Below are 23,191 nucleotides of genomic sequence, written 5' to 3'. Positions count from 1 at the left end.
ATCAGAGATAATTTCAATTTATTTTCAAAATTTTAAATAGCCGAAAAAGGAAGCAACTTTAAAAAAAAAAAAAAGCATTACCAAATATTACATAATGATTATATTATGTAGTTAAGTTAATCGTTTATTACATAATATATTTGAGATTATTTAAGTTCACGGGGCACTTAATATTGATTGTTATCAAGCCGGGTAATTAACAAGACACTTGCCATTTCAACTATTCGCACTTTTTGGTGAATTCATTCAAATATAATTTATATATTAGTCTTATCATGGGGAATAGGGATCATTTATTTCCCGACGAAAGTGTTCCCGAAAGTCATTCGGGACAACCCAGAGATTTTTTTGGATCTGATGGTCTTGGTTCTGCAGAGACAAACGAAAACCCAGTTATCTATGGCAATGACAATAATCAGACACAAGGTCCAGAACCAGAAACTGAATACACAGTCAATCAACAAGTGCCTCCAAGGAAAGATAAAGAACAGTCTAAAGTTTTATTTTTGTTACAAAAGTTCACATTATATGAAACCAGAACACATTTTTATATTGTCGGCTCGAACGCTCGTGAGATTCGTTTTAGAATTCTTGAAATTGACCTAAGAGTCCCAAAAGATCAATTATCTATTCGTGAGTATGGCGGGCCATACAATAGACATGAGGTAATGCAAGTTTTGGCTCTTTTTGAAGATGTGAACAAAAATAATGGTGGATTTACCAAGAAGTTAACTGCTTGGGGGATTATGGGATTTGTTCGATTCACTATGGGGTATTATATGTCAGTTATTACGAATCGCAGCACTGTCGCTTTAATTGGAGGACATTACGTTTATCATATTGATGAAACGCAGTTGATACCGTTATGTCACAGCAGTTTGTACAGGAAACCTGATCGGAGGTCTGAAGAGAACAGATATTTGACAACATTTCGAAGCTTAGACTTGAGCAAGACATTCTATTACAGCTACACTTATGATATTACTCAAACTTTACAAACGAACTTGGTTCGCGAAAAACATAATTTGGAAATTCGAAAAGAAAGAAAGTCATTCGAAGACTACAATAAAATGTTCGTTTGGAATCACGCGCTTTTAAAACCATTCATATCTAGTTTTGAAAATTCGATTAGATGGTGTTTGCCAATTATTCACGGATTTATGGACCAAGCAAGTAAGTCTGGCGTTGATTTGTTTTTTACATAATTACTGACGAAACCTTTTTTTCTAGAAATTGACATATATGGTCGAACAGTTTACATAACAATTATTGCAAGACGATCTCAATATTTTGCTGGTGCAAGATTTTTGAAAAGAGGTGCAAATGTGCATGGTCGAGTTGCTAATGAGGTGGAAACTGAGCAGATAGTTGCCGACATTAATGTTTCATCTTTTCATGACCCATTTGATGGATTGTTTAACAATCATAGGTACACTTCATATGTGCAACATCGAGGAAGCATTCCGCTATTTTGGTCCCAAGATGTAACCAACATGTCACCTAAGCCCCCAATTGAGTTAAATGCACCAGATCCATTTTTTGCTGCTGCAGCATTGCATTTCGATGATATGTTTGAACGATACGGACCTAACATTCGAATTCTTAATTTGATAAAAAGGAGGGAAAAACATGCTAGGGAAATGAAGCTTGGTGTAAAATTTAGTGAGTGTATCAAATATCTCAACCAATTTTTACCTGAAGATAATCAGTTGCATTACACTGCATGGGATATGAGTCGTGCATCAAGACATGACCAAGATGTCATTGAATTTCTCGAAAAATATTCTGACGAAACTTTACAGCGGACTGGGTTTTTTCATAATGGGGGAAGCGTGGACAGCATTAAGATTCAAAGTGGTATCTGCCGGACTAATTGCATTGATTGCTTAGATCGAACTAATGCAGCTCAGTTTGTGATTGCAAAAAAAGCTTTAGGCTATCAACTTCATGTTTTAAATGTCATCAGCGACACTGATATTGAGTATGACTCTGATGCAGTTGATCTATTAACAGAAATGTTTCATGACCATGGCGATACAATTGCACTGCAGTACGGCGGATCACATCTTGTCAACACTGTGGAAACCTATCGCAAAATTAATCAATGGTCAAGTCATTCACGAGATCTAATCGAAAGTATCCGACGTTTTTATAGCAATTCATTTATTGATGCTCAACGCCAAGATGCAATCAATCTTTTCCTGGGAAATTTTCAATGGAAAGAAGGTATCCCAAGGCTTTGGGATTTATCTACTGATTATTATTTGCACAATAATTTATCTATCAATGATGGGCCCCGCCGAAGTTATATTAAATGGTGGACTCCTAGCCATTTGCAGTCAGCACCAGAAAGAGTGCTTCATCAGATTCGATCGTTACACGAAAATATTGTTATTTCAGAGAATCCTCAAATTAATGAATTTTTAATTCAAAGGGCTATTTTGACTTATCTCCCAGTGTTTGATAATTATTGGAATGAATACTACAAGCCAAGAATCTACACTTCACTTCATAAACTGTTTGCATTTGAAATGAATTCCACGCTTCGTTATCAAAATTACGATGAACAGGCCTATCTTTTAGGCCCTTTCAAAACCCGAAAACCTGCATTTTCTCATCGACAGAAGTCAAAAGACAAGCAATCTACCACTACAGCAAAACAAAAAGCCCAAAAGCCTATTCGTAATCGCGAACAACCTACAACTACTAAATCGGACATTTGTGCTGACATTCCGGCTCTTGCTGTATCTCATCAACTTCATGACCTTCATCCAAAAAGAACCGATGTAAAAAGTCGACCAAATACACCTTCAACTCGAATTGGCGCTCTTGTCCAAGCTTCTTCTAGATTTTATAAGAAGCCCAGCTTTCATCGGCTACTTTCCGAACCGGCAAGGCTTTCAGAAAGATTTTGGGGAGGTTTGAAAGGTGATACTTCTAAGGACAAGCCTAACAGAAGGAACAGTTCTAACTCTTCTCTTGGTGGGAGCTTTGTTACAGGTTCTAAAATTGAAGACCCATACATGAATTCGGGTTATGACAACACATACAATGAGAAGCCTCTTGAAACCATGCTAGATGATTTATTAAATCCCTCTGTTCCGGAGTCTGAGATGCATATATATAGAAAGTATGCTGGATTTGAAGAGCTTATGGCCCCAGTTATTGATCCATCATCGACCACCTCTTTTCAAAAGTTTGTACCCTTAAGTTACAACGAGAAAAACTACAATCGAGAAATTTCTGATTACAGTGTTTCTCACTCAACTGTTAACACTGGCCTATTACATCCTACTGAGTATGGAAGTACTACAAACCTAAGGAACTTAGATCTATATACCAAGTCGTTAAATGTTTATGACCACATTACTGATGATGTTCCTTTCCAAGATCAACGCATTTATGAATTTGCGTATAGTCTTAGTAACATGAATCCACCAAAGACCGTTGAAAGGAGACAACCAAACATTTCTCATTTTTTGGATAATAGTAATAACATGTTTCCTTGCCTTTCTTATTCGGAACCAGAGGCATGTGATATGGGGCTGGGGGGTTTGATGAATGTTGTCCCCGAAGAAAATATACGATTTTATTCGAGTTGGCTTAATGAAAATTAATAATAATATAATTTTTTTATATCATGTAATATATTATCAATTATAGTAATCAATAGCATTAAATGATATATTGTATCATGTAGAAGCAAAAATAGATGCCACATTATTTTCAACTTCATCTTTACTCCAATACTGGCCATTTTCAATACACCTAGCTACTTTCCAAGTTGTGAGTACATCATCTGAAACCACCCAGACTTTGCCGTTTAATCCAACAGCGGTTTCAAAGCTCACATGTTCACCAATGGCTTTCAGCACAGGCCCACCTTCGTAATAAAGCATCCGAGCATAACCTAAAGGAACGTCAATAATATGTCCACCTTTAAGCTCCCCGTAGCCATCAGATTGTCCAGTAGTCGAATTGACACATTCCATTTCCGTCTCGATATTTAAGTCAGCGGCACAGATTCTTCCATAAACGACAGCCCCTGGTGAAAGATTCACTTTATTTTTTTTAGTGGCATTATGAAAAGCAAACTGCCCTAGTTGGACTGGTGGACTGTATTCTTGTAACACTACGCGAAATCCTTCTGAATGTCGCAATGAAACGATTCCTATAACATTGTCACCCAAAACAGGCGTATACTGTAAAAAAATTAGCAACTATAAATATATAAAACATACAAATAATACTATCCTAATAATTAACTTACTCGTTTGTTAGAGCTTTCCACATAAATAATAGCACCATTTTTGATCTTTTTTGTGGAAAGATAGCCCGCTTTTATAGGCACTGGAGCAGTAACAGGATTTTGAAAAATATTAGGACCGAGTTTTACCGGGGAAGAAATTTTTTCAATAGCATGCTCAAGAGTATCTGAGTCACCGGGAAATATTATTTGTTTAGATGTCATTCTTATATGTGTTTTTGGTTTGAAATTAATAACTTACTATCTATGTGAGGGTTGAAGAAAAATATTAGATCAACAAAAAATTTTGGTGGGTAAGGGTTTTTTGCGGATTGTCAACTTTGGCCATATAGCTTAGCGGTACAATAAATTTACAATATTTACAATACAATGGAAGGCTTGAAAATGATAAATTAACAAAGGTTAAAATCGATTTAAAATATTTTATAAAAAAATATAACATTGAAATCTATAAAATAGAATTCAATTGTTATAAAAAAAATTTAATAATAAAAGAAATAAAACTGAAAATTCATTACATAAAACAATAGGGGGGTCATCAAACATAAAAGAAAGAGCCATACTTTTACACGTAATCTATATGTGTAAAAATAATCATTGTATGGCCTGAAAAAAAAAGAAACATTACATTATTTTTTTTTCATAAAGTCATTATGGCCATTTAGGCCTCATTAAGAGCCTTGCGAGCCCAGGTGGGAAGAACAAAAGAGGCAGAGTGGATCTCCTTGTTGTAGTACTTGTTGATCTTGTCATTCTCTTCGTCGTCAAAAAATCTAAGGGGGACCTTAGGAGTGGCATTGGGGTCCTTGGAGCAGACCATAAAGCCAATTTGACCAGAGGGGTAGGTAGGAATAGTAGTATAAGCATACTCAACAGTAGGGAAAACAGACTTGCAAGCCTTCTTGAGATCCTTAATAATATCGAGATGAAGCCAGATGCTTTCAGCCTGAGTAGTAATAACACCCTTTTCAGTGAGAGCGTCAGAGAGGAGCTCAAAGTAAGGCTTCTGGAAAAGAGAGGCAGCAGGGCCCTCAGGATCAGAAGAATCGGTAATAATGCAGTCAAAAGTGTTCTTGTACTCAGCAAGGAACTTGAAACCATCACCAATGTGAACAGTGACTCTCTCATCTTCAAAACCCTTCTTCATCTCCTTAAGGTAAAGCTTGGAAACTTCAGGAACCATCTCGTCAATATCGCAAAGAACGGCCTCTTCAACGCACTTGTGCTTAACAACTTCGCGAAGAACACCGCCATCACCACCGCCAATGACAAGAACCTTCTTAGGGTTGGGGTGAGAGTTGAGGGCAAGATGAGTGATCATCTCCTGGTAGCTAAAAACGTGTTAATAAACTAGATTCCTAACTGGCCAGATTGCTTTTTAATACATACGAGAACTCATCTCTTTCAGTAGCCTGAATAGCACCATCCAAAACAAGGACATTACCATAGTCAGTAGACTCAAAAACAAGAACCTGCAAAAAATGTTAACAAATGGAACAATTGAGAATGAAAAAAACTTTTAAACATACATCTTGGTATTTAGACTTAGCGGCGTGTAAAACCTTCTTGACTCTAAGAGTCATAGCCTCACCAGGCCACATGGTGTCAGAAATTTCGCGGAACCATCCGTCAACGATAGAAGGGTGAGTGAGCTCAGTAGACATTGTAATTTAATAATTGAGAGATTTGGAAATATAAAGGGTTGGTTTATCACAATAATTTGAGATAATGTAGAAAAAAAAGCAAAAGTCTACGAAAAAATTTTTACCCTTAAATACTAAAAAATTATTACATAACAATACTGATATTATTACATAAACAAACTGTGACTTCTTGAAAATTTTTTTTCGCATATACTTACCTATAACTTTAAGGGCATTCGGAGAGTTTGCAGATTATTTGCATAATGCTGTTAATTTATCTTTTTTTGCTGAGAAAGGAGAACTGGTCACGCCGCTTCTAGCTTCCAAAGTCAAACTATGCGAAAAAATTACATCAAAAATTAAAAAAAATAAATATCTTTAAATATTTCGTATTGGAAAAGTATATCAATTAACCTATTGTTTAACTTAATAAGTTTCAAAAAACTCCTTGTGTGAAAGGATATAGTTTGTTCGGTCTCTTCTGTAATCATCCTTCATTAAGCTTCCATTTTTAAAAGATATTTTTACTGCATCTTGAGTGGATTCGTGATATTGAGGAAATTGGATAAGACCTCCATTGTTTGTATTAGGATCAAAGTGGTTTGCAAAAGAAATAAAATATCCCCGGTAGGCGTTGCTAGGATAAAACTTATCAAGAAAAAACTCAAAAATAATGCAATTAGTGTGGAAAGTTCCCAAAAACGGAACTTTGTTATGAAGAGAGTCAGAAAAATATGTGTATCTTGGAGACCTATTTTTTTCAGTTGCACTAAGAAATTGTCTTCTAGTACTGACATATAAAAGATCAGTAAGGAATGCAGATGATCTTTTAAAGCCTGGATATAGCTCATTTGCGTTTCCCGTTCTAAATGGAGCTCCTTCGGCTTTATCCATTGGATACATTTTTAAGGCTGTCTCAAGGCATTCACCACCACTGGGGAACCATTTTCTCATTAAACTTTCAAACTCTTCGTTTGAACGAGTCGCTGTAATGAGGGAGATTAAAGTTCCTTCATCTTCCTGATTTCCAATAATAATTGGGATATCTGGAAGCCGCCCTTCTTCTGCTAACAAGAGTGGATTTTTTTCAAGAATATAACCATCTTGTCTTGGGCCCCAAACAATAAACTCATTTGCAATATCATAAACTTCACCAGGATTCATATTGTAACTTTGTGCATCCCAAAGTGTTTTAGTATTGGAAAATCTCAAACATTTAAGTGCTTCTTCTTCTGTAGCTTTTTGACCAGAAGATGTAGTGCCGCAACCTGCACCATTTGCAAAAAACCAAAATAATTCTGTAGCTTTAGGGGCATCAACAGGTCCAAATGGCAAAAGACTTCCACTTTGCAAAACCGCAGCATTGAAGAGAGGTTTTCTTTTCCAAATTGAGGATAACATTGTATGCGTGATCATCATCGCACCACTACTTTCGCCTAAAGCAGTAATGCGATCTGGATTACCTCCAAAATCGGCAATATTGTCTTGTACCCATTTAAACCCATTAACGACATCCCAAATAGCTGGATTTCCAGACCCTTCATCGGCAATTGCATTTCCTCCAAGAAAACCAAAGGGTCCAAGACGATAGTTGATGGTAACAAAAATCACGGGCTCTCCAAGTTTAACGCTATGTTGAATCCATTTTTCCCCTGGGTACATAGCACTACTTCCAGTTTGAAAAGCGCCTCCATAAACCCACACCATCACGGGAAGTTTTGCATTGGAAGGTACTCCAGCAGGTCGATATACATTTAAATTCAAACAATCTTCAGACTGATCTGTTGATTTTGCAAAATCCAAAAGGGAAGGTGTGATATTTCGAATTAAAGGTAAAATATATTTCAGTGACTGTTGGTTTTTAACAAAGTTTTGGTTATAACAAGATGGTCCATAATCTGTTGCGCGAAATCCATCAAGAGACCCATTGTAAGGAATTGACGGGCGAAATCTAAGATTTCCTAAAGGTGCATTAGCGAATGGAATTCCCCTGTAAGACTCAACTCCATTTTTCTCTAGACCAGTAATAACATCTCCATCACTTCGGATAAGCTGAACTTCAGTTCCATAGCTTTTTGCAGATATACAACAAAATGATGCCAGATATATAAAAGCTGAAAATTTCATTCTTAATTTTTTCAATTGTAGAAATTGATAAAAATCATTCAAAAAATGAGGAACTATATAGTATTTATATTGTAAAAATAGTTACTTTGATCAAAAAAAACTACCATTTTGATTTGAAATTCTTCTGCACTTCTTAAATAATTTATGCTATTTTTTTGAAGTCAAAATCATAATGGTTTATTAGAATGCCAAATACAAACGAAAAGTTAATGCCATGTTTATGTAACGGTTTTTTTTTTATTTTAAGCTCTATAATAAGCATAATTAGAAAAGAAACACAATATGACATTTAAAGGTTGTGAAAAATTATCCAAATGATAATTTAATCATGAAAAATTATTCAAATAATAATTTAATCATTAAAAAGCAAATCTTTTATTTATTAAAAATTCAAAAGATAGCGCAGATGCTAATGTTATATAATTCTATAACCCTTAAATAAAAACAACCAAACAAACAATAAAAATTTAAATAGCTGAACTGTTTTGACAATTCAATTAGAAAAATTTCTGATTTATTGTAAAAAAAACTAAAATTGAGTTAAATAATTAAAAGTAATGCAATATTAGGAATATTTTTATGCATCATTATCTAGCTAATGATTATATCGATATTCCATTTAAAACAGCTCAACCAAAAGTAAACTGACAAATGCTGTTTAATGTCATCCAAAATAGAATAATAGAACGATTATAAACAAATTACTTTCTAGTACGTTTTATTTTTTTTTTAAAAATAATTATATATTTTAGCTTCTATAGCTTGTATTGATTGCTTAAAAAGATATATATATATATATATCTTAAATAAAAAAAGTTAACTGGTAATCATTTTATGTTATGGAATCAGTTACTTAAACAGTTAATTGAGATTATGATTATGCACAACTTCTACAACATTGCCAGGCTTTTTCATTTTATTTTCCCGTTAAAATAAAACTCAAAAAAAATCAAGATTAATCTATTTTAAATGTATGATTTCATTTATAAATTTATCTAAATGAAATCTCATAAATATATGAGTTTACAAAGTAGGTGTAAAATTAGTCCGACAGAACTTAAATTAAAATTGTCATATGATAACTTTGTTTATTTAACCCATATGTTATTGTTATCTAAAGTTACCCTACTTTTATTTGTACTCAAATATATCCCATTCTCAAATATTTTTACACGTGATAACTTGACAAGTATAAATAGATTTTCTGCTTCTCTGGCTTTGCCCCAAAATTTTCTTACTCTTACCATTAACTTTATCTCTACTGGAATTCTGTCATTTTTGTTTTTTATAATTTAAGTCGGCCTAACGATTTTTAACAATAAAAATTTTTATCAATGTTTTTACTTGACTTAAAAAGTTTTTAGACGAGTTTAACTTTTCTTACTACTTAATTACTATCATCATGTTTCTATTACCGCTTGATACCTTTTAATCTATACATACCGTTTTCTTTCTTTCATTTCATTTCGTTTAAAAATTTGATTTTGGTTTCGGTTTTGATTTTGATTTTGATTTTGATTTTGATTTTGGGCTTGGTTTCGTTTTCCGTTAGACTCCTTATTCTCAGAATATTGTTTTCAAACTAAAATCCTTCCACCACATTACATTGCTACTCCTATTTGTATCAATCTTCTCTTAAAGGTTAATGATATTTTTAACTCAATAGTCTTTGGGTTTAATCTTCTTTTGATTCATACTTTTTTCAGTTTACTTTTATGATTATTTTGATTTTTGATTTTTGATTATATTAGTTTAATTTTTTATCCTAGTACAACTGATAATGGAATAATGTGTTATTATATTTAAAAGAAGGTTCTCATATTGATACCCGTTGATTAACTATAGTTTTCTGTCAAGAATGTTATCGAGTTATGTATATCAGTCACTATAACGGCTTCACAGCTAGAATGTATCACTATTGTTTGTATCGTTTATGCCCTGCCAATAATGCTTTACGACGTATAAATACTGAGCATTATTGTTGTAAATTTACAACTCTTCATATATCAACTTATTTGTAATTAAATGAACCAAGATGGTTTTTATAATTTAATTGAAATTTATTTATTCCTATGTTGTTGACGATTGTGCTGTTACTGTTACTGTCACGTAATGACTGTAGAATGCTTGCTGTCCTTTTTGTTTTTGTTTTTGTTTTTTGTCACTGCCACCAATTTTTTTGTTTGTGCGCCATGCTGCCAATTCGAACCCTATGTAAAATTTTTTTGGTATCCTTCACTTTTTCCTTTTTTTCTTCACTTACCCATCAGTGCACCCTCCCACACAAACAAACAAACAATAAACAAAAAATATAACGGAGGTATTTCGCGTTATTACTCATTTCTCATTATTCATTTTTTGTTTTATTTTGTAAAGTTTTTTTTTTTAAATCTTGATTTATCATTATTTGATATTTACTGAGCCTTTGCCTACAGGTATGATTATAATTCCATTGTTTTGAATAAACATTTTTTTTTCTTTTTATTTGAATCCTATATCACAACACCTTTGGTTTTATGATTAGTATAGTTATTTTAAGCTTATTATAGTTCTATTTTTTCAGATTCAATCATTCATGAAAATTATTTACTTATGTTGTCTTTAAATTGTTGGTGCTAATATTCCTTTTTCTTCTCTTTTCTTCTCCTTTACTTTCAAAATGACGATGCACACACTCCCTTTTATTGGAAAAAATTTATTCAAGGTTTCCTCACACTATATTGTTTACTATGAACGCGCTCTAACACCGTATAATCTAACTTGAACTGTTTCACAGATATATTTCTTGTCGCCAATGACTTCAAAGCCAAATGGTATGAAGGCTCCACTTCACTCGGAGTTTTATGATAATCCATCTCTTTATGGGCTTCGTCGTAGCACGCGTGCTCATAAATCTCCAGAGCGCTTTCAAGCGGATGAAGAGAAACCAAGACGTTCTCGCAGCTCAAGACCAACTTCTTCAGACAATGATTTCAGTGATGAAGATAACGACTCAGAAGATGTTTCTATTTCTCGGAGGAAAAAGAAGCGATCGAAAGCTGGTACAAAATCAAAAATAGGCTCTAAACGTTCTAATAGCAATGATTCTTACGACTATTATGCTGAACCTTACGAAGATACAGGGTTCAATGCCGGAACTAATGATGATGAAGAAGATGAGGATGGTGAATTTTTCCAATCTCAAAAGCATGAAGCTTCTAGTCGTGCCAAGAAGAAACAGCGTGTTATCAAGTCGGGTTCATCTACCCCTCAGTATACACCAACAAGATTTTCTTCTAGAACAAGTAAAATTGTCAATTATAACATTGATCAGGACAATGATGACGCTGATTTAATGGATTCCGAAGATGAAAAACGTGCTCAAGCTGCTTATGTTCAAGATTACATCGTTGAAGATCCAAGTGGTAAGTCTATCTTTTGCTTTTTTTATATTAATGTTTAACCAAAATTTAGAATCTATTGATGTTATTGTTGATCATCGTCAGATTGAAGATGCAACTACTCGTGATCCCAAAAGCGATTTAGAGTACTTGATAAAATGGCAAGGTATTTCTCATATACACAATACATGGGAGCCTTACGACAATCTCAAAAACCGCAAAGGTGTTAAACGAGTGGAAAACTACATTAAGAAGTATGTTCTCCCTGAGAACTTATACTTGGGTGATTTAAATACCTACAAGGACGAATTTGAAATCTTCAGCATAGAGATGAATAAGAGGCGAGACGAATATAACATATACAAAACCGTTGAACGTGTCATTGCATCCCAGCGCGTCACCACTCAAGCAAATCATACTAAACTCGAGTACTTTGTGAAATGGAAAGGTCTTACTTATCACCTGAGCACTTGGGAGGATGCTGAAGTTATTGCTAAAATTGCTCCTCACGAAGTTGAAGTATTTCAAGCACGTCAAAATTCCAAAATTTCCCCTTCCCATGGTACTGTGTATTCTGGACCTCGACCAAGTTTTGAAAAGCTTACTGAGCAACCAAGCTTTGTCAAAGGCGGCGAATTAAGAGATTTCCAATTAACCGGTTTAAATTGGATGGCGTTTTTGTGGTCGCGCAATGAAAATGGAATTCTTGCGGATGAAATGGGTCTTGGAAAAACTGTTCAAACAGTTGCATTTCTTTCATGGTTGGTTTACGCTCGAAAGCAAAATGGCCCATTTTTGGTCGTTGTACCATTATCTACTATTTCCGCTTGGCAAGAAACTTTAGAGCTCTGGGCTCCCGATCTCAATGTGATTGTTTACAACGGAAATGATGAGTCTCGGAAAATGATTCGACATTATGAATTTTTCGTCAAAAACAATCCTAAAAAAGTCAAGTTCAATGTACTTCTCACTACTTACGAGTACACAATTCGTGACAAAAATGAGCTTGGACAAATCAAATGGCAATTTCTTGCTGTTGATGAGGCTCACAGATTGAAAAATCCTGAATCAAATCTTACTCTTACCCTTTCAGAGTTCAAAATTGCCAATCGACTTCTCATCACTGGTACTCCTCTTCAAAACAACATTAAAGAACTTATCGCATTGATTACATTTTTAAAGGGAGGACAATCCAACAACGCTGCGTTTCAGGAGTTTGCAGAAATTGATCTGGAGCAAGATAAAGCAGATACTGGAAATCAAGAAGAACTCATCCGATCTTTGCATAAAAGTCTTCAGCCATTCATTTTACGTCGTCTGAAAAAAGATGTTGAAAAGTCACTTCCTTCAAAAACTGAACGTATTCTTCGTGTCGAGATGTCTGATATGCAAACCGAGTATTACCGCAACATCATTTCTCGAAACTTTCAAGCCCTTAATGCTGGTACCACTGGTGGTAACCAGATGAGTCTTTTAAACATTATGGTTGAGCTCAAAAAGGCTTCAAATCATCCTTATCTTTTCCCATTTGCTGAAGAGCGATATATTCAAAATAATGGTGATCTTAGGAACCGTGAAGTTATTTTGAAGGGCCTAATTATGAACAGTGGTAAAATGGTTTTGTTGGACAAGTTGCTCACTAGGCTAAAAAAGGATGGTCATAGAGTTTTAATTTTCAGTCAAATGGTCCGCATGCTTGATATTCTAGCCGATTATCTTTCTATTAAGGGTTATCAATATCAGCGCCTGGATGGTACAGTACAATCATATACAAGAAAGACACTCATTGATCATTTCAATGCTCCTGGAAGTCAAGATTTTGTTTTCTTGTTAAGTACTCGAGCAGGAGGTTTAGGTATCAACCTTATGACTGCTGACACTGTGATTTTATTTGATTCTGATTGGAATCCTCAGGCTGATTTACAGGCTATGGCTCGTGCTCATCGCATTGGACAGAAAAATCATGTTATGGTTTACCGATTTTTGTCTAAAGACACTGTTGAAGAAGAGATTTTGGAGCGTGCCAAGAGAAAAATGGTTTTGGAGTATGCCGTTATTTCTATGGGTGTTACATACCAAAAAAAGTCCAGTGATTCCGAAAAAGATGCTTCTTCTGCAGAGCTTTCTGCCATTCTTAAATTTGGTGCTGGTAACATGTTCAAAAACAACAATAACCAAAAGAAGCTGGAAGACATGAATCTTGACGACGTTCTTAATCACGCTGAAGATCATGTAAGTGCTGAAACTGAGCTTGCACAATCACATCTTGGCGGTGAGGATTTTCTCAAACAGTTTGAAGTTACGGACTACAAGGCTGATGTCAAGTGGGACGATATTATTCCTGCAGACGAGCTAGAGAAGATCAAAGCTGATGAAGAAAAACGCAAGAATGAAGAGTTTCTCAGTGAACAAATGACACTTTACGGCAAACGAAGAGCTGCTGTTAAAACTACTGGCCAACTCGTTGAGTCTGATATCGAAGACGAAGTTGAGGAGGATGAAACGGCTTCTCGTGGTAAGGCCAAAACTCGAAATGGTGGAAATTCTTCTACGAATAATGGAAGATCTAAAGAAGATACTGATTTGAATGTTCTCGCAGAGCGGGAAGTGCGACAATTATACAAGGTTCTTTTACGGTATGGCGATCTCTCTAAAATGTGGGATAAACTTTTTAGTGATGGTTCACTTCCAAACCGGAAACCTTCTTTAGTCAAAGAAGCTTATGCAGAGCTTATGAGGTTAAGCAAGGAAGAAGTTGATAAGGAGACATCACGTCGTCAAGAAGCAGCAGTTGCTGTTTCATCTGCAGGGCAATCTGGAGACAGCAGTATTCCCAATACACCTGTTTCGACAGCCAATGGCAATCAGTCAACAGTGCCCAACCACCTCATTCGCCGCAAGGAAAAGCGTGCCATATTGTTTGAGTATCGTGGTGTTAAGGGTATTAATGCTGAGCTGGTGTTGCAGCGTCCTGAAGACATGGATGCTATTCGCGAGTTTGTTCCCGATGAGAACACCAACTGGATCATTCCACGGATGCTTAAAGTGGTTCATGGTTGGTCTTGTGAATGGGGGCCTTCCGAGGACTCGCGTCTATTGATTGGCGTTAAAAAGTATGGTTATGGCGCCTGGACCAATATCCGTGACGATCCTGTGCTTGGAATGGGCGACAAGATGTTTTTGGAGGAGCATCGTGCGGAGAAAAAGCAGCAGCGTACTGAAGGTGGTGCTGTTGTCAAGGCTGCAGCCAAGGTTCCTGGCGCTGTTCATCTGGGTCGCCGTGTTGATTATCTGTTGACAGTTATTCGGGGAGAAAATGAAAATACAAACGTTTCTGTTGCCCGAAAACCCAAGCGCAAAGAGACACGCAGTGAAGAGGCTAATGGCGGATCTGGCCAAGATGGCGAGACCAATGGATATTACAGCTCGCCAGCCAACGGATATAATGGGTCGAGAGGTTCGACACCAGTAAATTCGCGGCCACAGTCCATGCGTGGTAGTGCAGGAGGAGGGGTTCGACGTGCGGGGTCTTTGCAAAGTCAAGGAAGCCCACGGGTATACGACAACCACGGTCAACAGCCATCGTCGCATCAAGACGATGGAGAAGATTCCGATGACAGTGTTGAGTACGAGAGCATGGATGAGCAGGAGTGTAAAGCCCAGTTACATCCGGTGCGACACAGTCTACGGAAGTTGAAAAAGGGGATGAATGGGCTGGAGAAGCAGGAGTTTTTGGATATGTTAAAACGGGAGATGGTAATTGTAGGAGACTTTATTGAAAAGAAGGTAAAGGAGGAAGAGGCGCGATCTGGGTCACCGGGCGCACGGAATCCGGATAAGTTGCGCAAGCATTTGTGGTCGTTTGCTGGATACTTTTGGCCACGCAAGGTTGCATCTGCGAAAATTATGGCCATGTATCAAAAAGTACGACGAGGAGCTAATCAAGGATCGAAATAGAAAAAAAAAAAAAAAAAAAAAAAAAAGAAGATTCATCATATTAAAAAAAAAAAAAATAAAAGAAAAAAAAAAATTAAAGCGTATATTAGATATATAAAATTAGGATTTTTGTCAAAAAAAAAAAAAAAATGCATTCTCTATTCTTCTCTTAAATTAAAAGGTTATGATTTTTATTTTTTACTAAAAGATTGAAAAGGAGTTTTTTTTTAAAAAAGTTTTATTATTTTTTTTTTTTTTACATTAAACAAAAATTATATAAATTTTTTTATTATCATTCATTAAACAAGTTCCAAATTTTTTTTTTTTAAATTTTTTTTTTTATTCTTTCATTCCTTTTTTCTCCATTTGATTATCAAAGGGTGAGGTTTTTTTTTGTTATTTAAATTTTTTTTTTCTTTCTTTTCTTTCCATATTCTTCATTAAAGTTGCATTAAAAAAAAACATCACTAAAGTCCTCTCTCAAAAAAACTTTAGGAAGCAACATAAAATGAACAACATAAAAAGAAATCCATAAAAAAAGCCATAAAACTCCCCCCCCTCTTTCTTCAAAAACATTTACGAACTCTCGTACTTCTCCCAGTTGTCCAAGACACTCTTAATCTTATCACTACCAGTAAGCTTGTAAACCTCCTCAAAGTACTCCTTTGTAATCTCAAAAGGCTTGGCAGTTAAGTTAGGAATGTACTTGTTGATAAGGTTGGCAGGCTTGACAGCATTCTGAGGAATCTTCTTAACAAGGAAACGTTGGAAGGGCTTAACACCACCACGGAGGTACGAAGAGTGGAAGGGGACAGAAATACCCTTAAGAGGAATGACGGCGAAACCACGCTCAAGGTCAATGGGCTGGGGCTTAGCCAACGACTTTTGGGCAACGTCTTCAACAATCTCAGTAAGATGCTCCTTGACCTTCTCAACAGAAAGCTGTTGCTGGAGCTTGACAATGTCAAGTTTCTGAATCTTAAGGAAGTTAAGAACGTTGGTCAGGGTGTCAAGGGCACGAAGATCACCAGCAGCAACGTATTGAGTATTTTCGACATTGTAGTTGACAATTTCTAACAGCCACTTAGTCTGTTGAGAAATGTGGTCAACGACAAATCGTAAAGCAGCATCGTCGAATGTGGGTGAGATTCTCGAAGGGTTGACAGCGCACATACCGTAGTTGGAACGACCCAGGCTATCTCTAGGAACAGCAACCTGCATAGTCATACCTCTGTAGAAAACAACCTCGACCAAACTCTCAATAGGCATAACGTCACCGAGAGAAGCCAGGGCAGAGTATTCACCGAGGGAATGACCAGCAAAGGAAGAGTTGGCGGCAACAAGACCCTTGGACTTCATGTCCTCGAAAGAAGCCTTCTCCATGAGGGTAAGAGCGGGCTGAGTGAACTGGGTGGCTGACAGCAAACCAGTGGGAGACTTGAATGTGTAAAAGTCAGTAGTCTCGGTAATATCCTTAAAGATCTTTTCAGACTTGATCTGACCATTCTCATCAATAGACTCAAACATCATGGAAATGTAGTTCTCACGGATGGCGTTACCACGGGGGCCACCAAAGTGGACAGTAAGCTCCTTGGGATTGTTCTTGACAATGTCAACAATAGAGAAACCGTAGTTGTTGACAAAATGGTTGTCAGCACGATCCCAGACTTCACGAGCGACAGGAGAAGACTCGTAAAGGTCCATACCCATGCCTTGTTCCTGGGAACCTTGACCAGTAAAGACATAAGAAGAGTTGGGCTGCTCAACCTCAGCCTCACCAGTGAGGACAGGGGATTGGGTCTCGACATTAATGCACTCAACCTTGACAATCTTACGGCCGTTAATCATACCAACGTGCTCAAGCTTGACTTGGATATCGTCGTTAGGGAGAACCATGCCGACAAATGAGCACTTGAAGGCACGGACACGAGCGGCATTGTTCTCAGCAGCCCAAACTTCCACCAGGGAGCGGACAGCAGCAGAGGAGTACATTCCGTGGGTGATGGTACCAGGAAGGTTGGCATACTTGGAAAAGATGCGAGAAACGTGGATAGGGTTGTAATCACCAGAAACGTTAGCGTAGGGCTCGTTAGAAGCAGGAGATCTCAAAACAAGCTCAGTGCCACCGTTAAGAGGAATGGCATTCTCAAAGTAAACAGGAAGCTCAATGGTCTTGCCGTTACGCTGGAGGTAGTCAATGACAGGGTTGCCGTGAGACTCACCGGCTTCATACTCGACAGTGGCAATCTGGATAATCTCCTTGGAAGGAAGTTCCAAAAGAACCTGGCCAGTAGTCTCAACAGAAGAGAAGACAGTGTTGTTCTTGTACTTGACAAAGGACTCAGTTCTGAAGGTAAGGGTCTGGCCAAGAAGCTCAATGTCAGTGTTATCAAGCTGGAACCACTCCTTGGAGCAAAGGACAGCAACGTCCTTAGGAGTCTGGAGGCTAATCTGGATGGGGGCCTCGCTCTTGCGCTCAAAGGTGTTCTCAAAGTCATTGTAGTCGCCACGGTAAAAGAACTCAGAGGTGACCTCCATGACGGGCTTGCCCTCACGGGAAATAACACCAGTAACACTGACAACCTTGCCAGTTTCTTGGTTAACAACAGACTTGAGAATAGCCTTGGAGATAACGTTATCACCTTCCTTCAAGGGCTCAGCACCAGGAATCATGTTAAAGCTGTTGGAAAGGTGGACAAGCTTGAGAATATCACCGTCAATGACCTTGGGGAAAATGGCCTTGATGATGGCCTTCCAGCCAGCAACAATGGCAAAGTCCATAGGAGCCAAGGTGGTCTTGCTAGGGCGAGAAACATAAGCCTCACCATTGTTGCCAACAGCGTGGACAAAGTCAGCAATAGCCTTGACATCGACAACAGTGTTGTCACCAGGGATGGGCTTGGTGACATCAATGTTCAAGTCAATAGACTCCTTGGAGCCAAACCAAACACGCCAGTAAAAGTTCTTGATGCGAGTGTTGCGGTCAGCCATAACCTCAGCAATAGGGGCAAAGCCAAACTCGGGTCTGTAGTTGTAAAGAAGCTCCAAAGCAACAGGGGCGCGCTCAAAAGTGCGCTCCTCAATAAGCTCAACCTTGATGGTGCCAGAAGCAGTCTTGGAGATAGTAATGACATTAGTGCGCTTGCCATGAATAAGCTCAGAAACAGTGACAGTGAGCTTATCAGAGTCAGCATTGGCAATGTCAACATTGAGACCCTGAACAGGAGTAAAGAGCTGACGGATCTGGTTGGGTCTATGCTTAGTGTCCTGGACAATAATGTCAGTGGTCAAAAGAGCCTTGAACCAGCCAGCCTTGTCGGCAACGATAAGATCAATCCACTCGTTAATGGAGGGGAGAGAAGACTCATTAGAAGAAATCTTGTAAGAGATAGAAGAACCCTGGCGAGAAACAAGAATGTTGGAACCAACCTGGGCTTCGATATCAGCGCTAGGCTGGGAAGCAGGAAGGCCAAAAGCTTCAGTGGTGGGGATCTTCTTCTTGTCATTGCCATAAATGTCCTTAAGGAGAGACTCAATAAGACCATTGTGGACACCATCAAGAATATCCTTAACAGGGACATCCTTTTCTGTAGACCATCTGACAGCAACAGGACCCTGGAGAATACAGGTACGGCCAACATCCTCGCCAACAATGGCAGCCAAGTCCTCTGATTGCCAAAGAGAATCCTTCTTAAAGTAAAACTCAAAGTTATCGTCCAAGACAGGAACGAAGGGGACGGGCTTTTGAGTAGGTCTGCGACAGAGAATCAAAAAGTGGTCCTTATCCTGAGCATTAATGAGTTGCTTGGTAGAAGCAGGGTACTTGGCAAACAAAGAGTCAAGGAGCTTGAAGGGCTCCTCGAGCTGGGACAAGCTCTGTAGAACAGCCTGTTGACCAGCCTGGTGAGTGAAACGCTCTTCGAGACGTCTAATGACATCACCAGTAAAGTTTCTAAGAGAAACATCAATCCATCTAGACTCCTTCTTGACATAACAAAGCTCAACACAGCGGGAAACAACCTCAGCATAAGTCATGTCTTCAAGATCGACAGTATTACCCTCAGCATTGCGGCCAAACCAAGTCTTTTGGAAATCATCATTGAGGCGCTTGATAATGTAAGCACGCTTAGACTTCAAAGCTTCAAGACGCTTAGGCTTAGGGAGGTTGAAAATAGTATTGTCAAGCTCGTGCCAGAACAAAACACCGCGGGTAGCAAGCTTGTGGATGGGTTCACCCATTTCAGAGTTGACAGTAATGACACCACCAGTAGGGACCTTGTAAGTTCTCTCCCAGTCCTTGTCTTCGACACCAGGAGCGTCAACAATGGCAGTCTTAGCGTCAGGAGAAGTGAAAGCCTCCTTAGCAACCATGACACGAGAGCCAAACAAAACACCATCAAATGGCATGGGAGGATAGTGGTAAGCAGTAGACCACTCACCAGTAAAGTAGGGGTAAGTGTCAGTATGGGAACCAAAACCAGAGCCAGCAACGAGAATGATGTTAGACTGTCTTCTAATACGAGCATAAGTTTGCAAGATGGGGGCATGGAAGTCCTCAAAGGAGTGGTGACCACCACCACGGCCACCAGTCCATTGCAAAACAACGGGGAAAGTAGGGTTAGCAGCAGCAATAGAAATAACAGTATTGATAGCTTCAGTGGAACCAGGCTTGAAGGCAACGTGCTTAAGACCCAAATCACGAATGTACTCATTGGCAACATCCAAAGAGGGGACACCGGCACCAATGGTAAGACCCTCGACAGGGTAGCCCTTTTCACGAAGAGTCTTAATAAGAGGAATACCCCAATTCATCATGAAAGGGTTGACATAGATAAGGTTGATGGTGATGCCGACACCAGGAGAGGTGGTCTTCTCAACCTTCTCAATAGCCTCGGTCATAATCGTGGGGTGGAAGTAACCGCCACCAGCCAATTCAATGTGGTAACCGGCATTCAAGGTGGAAGCAACAAATTCCGGATGGATGGTGGTGGGTGTCATACCAGGAACCATGATAGGGGGTCTACCCAAGAGTCTACTGAACTTTGTGTCAACAAAGACAGTATTGTTAGAAGCCGAGACAAGCTTAGGAGAAAACTCCTTAACCCAGTCAATGGCAAACTTGACAGATCTGCTATCACGGTCGAAAAGTTCTTGCTTATAGCCATACTCTTCATTGTTAAGGGAGCCATCAAGAACACCGCCGAGGATGATGCGAACACCGGTACCCTCCTTATTCTTGTGAGTAAGGGGGCCAAGGCCGGAAACACCACCGGGGCCAAAGTCGACAATGTGGGTGGAGGTGAACTTAGTGGCAACTTCCCAGTTGACAGGGTAGAAGTTAATAAGCTCAATGACTCTGGAGATAATGTCTTCAGAAGAGTCGCGGAGATCAGAGCCGTCAAAAGTATCAAAAACAGGAATCTTGATATTCTTGGATTGGTAATTGACCTTGGCATCCTTGAGAGCTTCAAGAACCAAAGGAGTGGCATCCTTCAAAAGATGAGAGTGGAAGGGGGAAGTAATGGGGAGGAACTTGTTGGTGATGCGAAGCTTTCTCTGGGAGTGGGGGACACGGGATTGGTTAAGGCCAGAGGGAGCCTTTGCCTTTCTGAGAGCAAGGTTAAGACCGTAAAGGGATTGAGGAGGGCCAGTGACGACCATATTTCTGGCACCATTGACGAGAGAAATGCCAATGTGTTTTTCCTTGGGGAGATGCTTGTTTGTGTCCTTGATAAAAGACTCGAGCTGAGAGCGGGAAAGATCACGGACAGAAAGCATAGGAGAAGGCTTACCCTCACCCTCGGCAACACTGTCTTCGAGGATAGTAGGTGTCAAGGAAGTGATTGGGTAGAAACGCTGGGCGTAAAAGCCAATGTAGAAGAGAATAGTGATAGCCTTGAGAGCCTCTTCTTCAAAGGATTCCCAAGATTCGGAAGAGCCAATAGCAAGGGCAGAAATGAGACCTTGAGAGTGACCAGTGGCACCAGAAAAGTATTTTCTAAGTTCACCAGGAGTCTTGCCAAGAACCTTTGAAGTGATGGCAAAGTGGGCAAGTTGGATGATACCAATGATTGGGACTGAAACAGGGGCAAAGACGAGGTAGTCGACATCTGGGGTTGATTCTGGAGACTTGAGCCACTTCATAATGTCGAAACCATTTGTGTAGATCTTCTTGGCGTCTTCGTGGGTTCTAAAGAGAGAGAGAATCTTGTCAGCAAGGAGCTGAATAAAGTCAGAGACAAGGTCACCATAGACGGAGTAAATCTCGACAAGTTCTTGGAAATAATCTTCCGAATTGCCCTGGCCACCAAAGATAGCGTAGATGGAGGCTTGGCCATCTTCAATGGCTCTAAAGAGAGCAGACTCGTGAGATTTTATTGGGCGGTTAGCGGCGAGTCTTGCAGCATAGTATGATCTAACGACATTCTTGACTTTAGCGGTGGTTGTGTTTGAATCTGGAGAGGCTTGAAGGGCAGTTGCGACTGCGTGAACATTGTTACCGCGAAGGAATCTAGTTTCAAACTCGGTGAGGACGAGAGAAAGAACTTCATCGTATGGTCCAGGTTCTTCGACGACGGTAGAAGCTACAAAGCCGAGGAAAGCAGCAAGAAGTTCTGTAGAAGAAGCGGGTTCGTCATCTCCGACAAAGTCTTCTGTTGGTGTAGGGAGAGTTGTGTAGAATTGGTCTCTGATCTGAGTAAAGTTAAGATACAGGGCGGTAGGAACGAGAAGGGTGTGTTCGATTGAGCCATGGGCGAGATTGAAAGGTCTCAACGAAGCAGCCGAGTGAGGGGTAGAAACGCCAGTGACTGGTTGCATTTTTTTTTTTTTTGAATTGAATTGAATTTAGGGATTTGCTAATGAGAAGGGAGGGAAAGAGTTAGTATTGGATCCGGATTAATTAAGTTTTTGATAATAATGATTTAAAAAAGATCTACCTAAATTTTCAATAAAAAAAATAGGTAATTATAAATGGGAAAAAAAAAAGACCTGAGAAATGAATCAAATTTATTAAAAAGTTGAAAAAATCTGGTTTGATTGGAAGAAAGAAAAAAAAGGATTTGTTGTCAGTAAAAAAAAAAAAAAAAAAAGTGTATATATGTTATATATAATTTTTTTATTTATTTTTTTTTTTTTTTGGTGGTGAACGACTATCCCCAACAAGATTTCTTTAATACAAAAAAAAAAAAACCTTGTATGTAACAACAAAAAACACACAACCAACAAAAATATTATAGGAGTTCAAAGTAAAGTGGCTGAACTTAAGCAGAAATATAAAATGAAAAAAAAAAAAAAAAAAAAATACTTACGATTCAAAATAAAAGGGGACTGGTGGTCAATTGAAAAGATGATGTATTAAAAGATGGAATAGTGTTTTTATATATAAATGGTATAATGGAAATTTGGATATATATAAATTAGGGGTTGTTTATTATATATATATAAGAAAAAAAAAACAATCAATATTTTAAGAGTTTGAGAGAGAGAGAGAGAAAATATTGAAAGATTGGATTTAATATATATATATATAAATAAATGAATTAGTATATTTATATATATTCACAAGTTCTTTTTTTTTAAAAAAAAAAAAATCAAGAATTAGAAGAAAGGAAGAAAGGAAGAAAAATTTGAAAAGAATTTTGGTAAAAGAAAGAAAAAAAAAAAAGTGGGAATCCGTTGAGATTTATATATTTCCATATAAATATATAAATATATAGAATATAATTAAAATATAAAAAAAAAAAAAGTTTTGGTGGTGGTTGGGAAACTTTTTTTTTTCTCAACAAAAAAAAAATATATGTCCCATTATTAGCTTAAAAAAGAAATAAAAAAAAACT

The 23,191-nt window shown here is 38.0% G+C and overlaps 6 protein-coding genes across 6 annotated transcripts; 2 read left to right on the top strand and 4 right to left on the bottom strand.

Moving 5' to 3' along the window:
* Window positions 1-275: 275 nt before the first annotated feature.
* SAPINGB_P005435 (uncharacterized protein) lies at window positions 276-3,617 on the top strand (the record flags this gene model as incomplete). The annotated part of the gene is made up of 2 exons (XM_032000149.1): window positions 276-1,173; window positions 1,231-3,617. The coding sequence occupies 2 exons, from the start codon at window positions 276-278 to the stop codon at window positions 3,615-3,617; spliced, it is 3,285 nt and encodes a 1,094-aa protein (XP_031856040.1).
* Window positions 3,618-3,692: 75 nt separating this feature from the next.
* Window positions 3,693-4,471, bottom strand: SAPINGB_P005434 (uncharacterized protein; the record flags this gene model as incomplete). Its single annotated transcript, XM_032000148.1, has 2 exons — window positions 3,693-4,202; window positions 4,271-4,471. The coding sequence occupies 2 exons, from the start codon at window positions 4,469-4,471 to the stop codon at window positions 3,693-3,695; spliced, it is 711 nt and encodes a 236-aa protein (XP_031856039.1).
* A 457-nt stretch (window positions 4,472-4,928) lies between these two features.
* SAPINGB_P005433 (uncharacterized protein) lies at window positions 4,929-5,931 on the bottom strand (the record flags this gene model as incomplete). The annotated part of the gene is made up of 3 exons (XM_032000147.1): window positions 4,929-5,598; window positions 5,657-5,739; window positions 5,797-5,931. The coding sequence occupies 3 exons, from the start codon at window positions 5,929-5,931 to the stop codon at window positions 4,929-4,931; spliced, it is 888 nt and encodes a 295-aa protein (XP_031856038.1).
* Window positions 5,932-6,336: 405 nt separating this feature from the next.
* Window positions 6,337-8,037, bottom strand: SAPINGB_P005432 (uncharacterized protein; the record flags this gene model as incomplete). Its single annotated transcript, XM_032000146.1, has 1 exon — window positions 6,337-8,037. One exon carries the CDS (start codon window positions 8,035-8,037, stop codon window positions 6,337-6,339), a length of 1,701 nt encoding a protein of 566 aa, XP_031856037.1.
* A 2,794-nt stretch (window positions 8,038-10,831) lies between these two features.
* On the top strand, window positions 10,832-15,374 carry SAPINGB_P005431 (uncharacterized protein; the record flags this gene model as incomplete). Its single annotated transcript, XM_032000145.1, has 2 exons — window positions 10,832-11,441; window positions 11,491-15,374. 2 exons carry the CDS (start codon window positions 10,832-10,834, stop codon window positions 15,372-15,374), a joined length of 4,494 nt encoding a protein of 1,497 aa, XP_031856036.1.
* A 555-nt stretch (window positions 15,375-15,929) lies between these two features.
* Window positions 15,930-22,172, bottom strand: SAPINGB_P005430 (uncharacterized protein; the record flags this gene model as incomplete). Its single annotated transcript, XM_032000144.1, has 1 exon — window positions 15,930-22,172. One exon carries the CDS (start codon window positions 22,170-22,172, stop codon window positions 15,930-15,932), a length of 6,243 nt encoding a protein of 2,080 aa, XP_031856035.1.
* Between the last annotated feature and the right edge of the window lie 1,019 nt (window positions 22,173-23,191).

This window comes from Magnusiomyces paraingens (assembly GCF_902498895.1).
Source record: "Magnusiomyces paraingens strain CBS 517.90 genome assembly, contig: contig4, whole genome shotgun sequence".
Lineage (NCBI taxonomy): Eukaryota > Fungi > Ascomycota > Dipodascomycetes > Dipodascales > Dipodascaceae > Magnusiomyces > Magnusiomyces paraingens.
Note: the sequence above shows the minus strand (reverse complement) of the source record. Positions and strands in the feature narration are given on the sequence as shown.